The following is a 1,333-nucleotide window of genomic DNA, read 5'->3' on the forward strand; positions in this document are numbered from 1 at the left end:
CTATCAGCAGATATTAAACAAAAAAACCTAAACCCTATAGTAGAATGTTATGTTCAATATTATTTTCAGGAGGCTATGAATATCAACAGGTTAAACTGAGAAGTGCGCGTAAAGCACTATACAGCTTTTGAACGTAATTTTTTTTCTGAGGCTATGGTAAATCGGCAGACCTTAAACCCTAAACCATAAAACCTAACCTCCCTCACTGTCTTCTGACATCAATTATCCGTGTTCGTACTATTGGCAGCCTAGAGCTAAACTGTGATTGGCTATGACTTTTGCTGTGGGTGATCCGATAACACCGACGAGCACACACATACACATAACAGTAAACAATAAATTGGGTGGTAGTATACTTTAGGCATACAGTTGAATTGTGTGGTACTATACTTTAGGCATACAGTTGAATTGGGTGGTAGTATACTTTAGGCATACAGTTGAATTGTGTGGTAGTATACTTTAGGCATACAGTTCAATTGGGTGGTAGTATACTTTAGGCATACAGTTCAATTGGGTGGTAGTATACTTTAGGCATACAGTTCAATTCGGTGGTAGTATACTTTAGGCATACAGTTCAATTGGGTGGTAGTATACTTTAGGCATACAGTTCAATTGTGTGGTAATATACTTTAGGCATACAGTGTGCTCCAGTAATCCTATCAAATGCACTCGCAAATGAAGTACTGTTCTTCGTGAATGCAGACTGTGCCAGTTTGACATTAGTCACTCTAACACACCCCCAAATAATACGTTGCTTCTCTGTTTGGGCGCGTAACCACTGAGGCCATTTGTAGGTCACCAACTGGTAGTCAAAGTCCTTTTCTTCCGCGAAATGGGGCAGAAAGTCCTATTTCGATGAAAATGGACAGGGTGCACAATAAGCTGAGGCTGAAGTGGGATCGTACCTTAAAAATACACATTTCTGAAACAATTGAAGTCCCATAGACTATTCCTAGTTGAACATGCCAAAGACACACCCCAGAGGAAGTATTTAGGTACATATAGACCTCACAAGTAACCACTTACTTTGAAGGTCGGTGAGAGTGAATTCTCGAATAGCCAGAACTTGACGGGGTTGTTGGTTTGCTTCAGCACACTCAGAATCATGATCGATAGGAAACGTTCATAAAGATGACCAGAAGCAATGGAGAACACATTGATCACCTGTCCTTTCCTGGTGCTGTTGGTACTAGACGCGCCGGACATAAGCCTAAAACGGTGAGTGAGATAGATTGTGCGATTGGCAAGGTTAATTGTTTCCAATGTATAGATAGATAGAAAGAAAGATAGGTAGATATATAAACAGATACAAGGATCCTTAAATACATAATAT

At 39.9% G+C, this 1,333-nt stretch overlaps 1 protein-coding gene across 1 annotated transcript; it reads right to left on the reverse strand.

Annotated features, from left to right (window-relative positions):
• Positions 1–739: 739 nt before the first annotated feature.
• SARC_14848 (hypothetical protein) lies at positions 740–1,206 on the reverse strand (the record flags this gene model as incomplete). The annotated part of the gene is made up of 2 exons (XM_014291022.1): positions 740–847; positions 1,027–1,206. Coding segments are annotated over 2 exons (288 nt in total), but the record flags the coding sequence as incomplete, so codon positions are not given.
• Between the last annotated feature and the right edge of the window lie 127 nt (positions 1,207–1,333).

This window comes from Sphaeroforma arctica (assembly GCF_001186125.1).
Source record: "Sphaeroforma arctica JP610 unplaced genomic scaffold supercont1.5180, whole genome shotgun sequence".
NCBI lineage: Eukaryota > Ichthyosporea > Ichthyophonida > Sphaeroforma > Sphaeroforma arctica.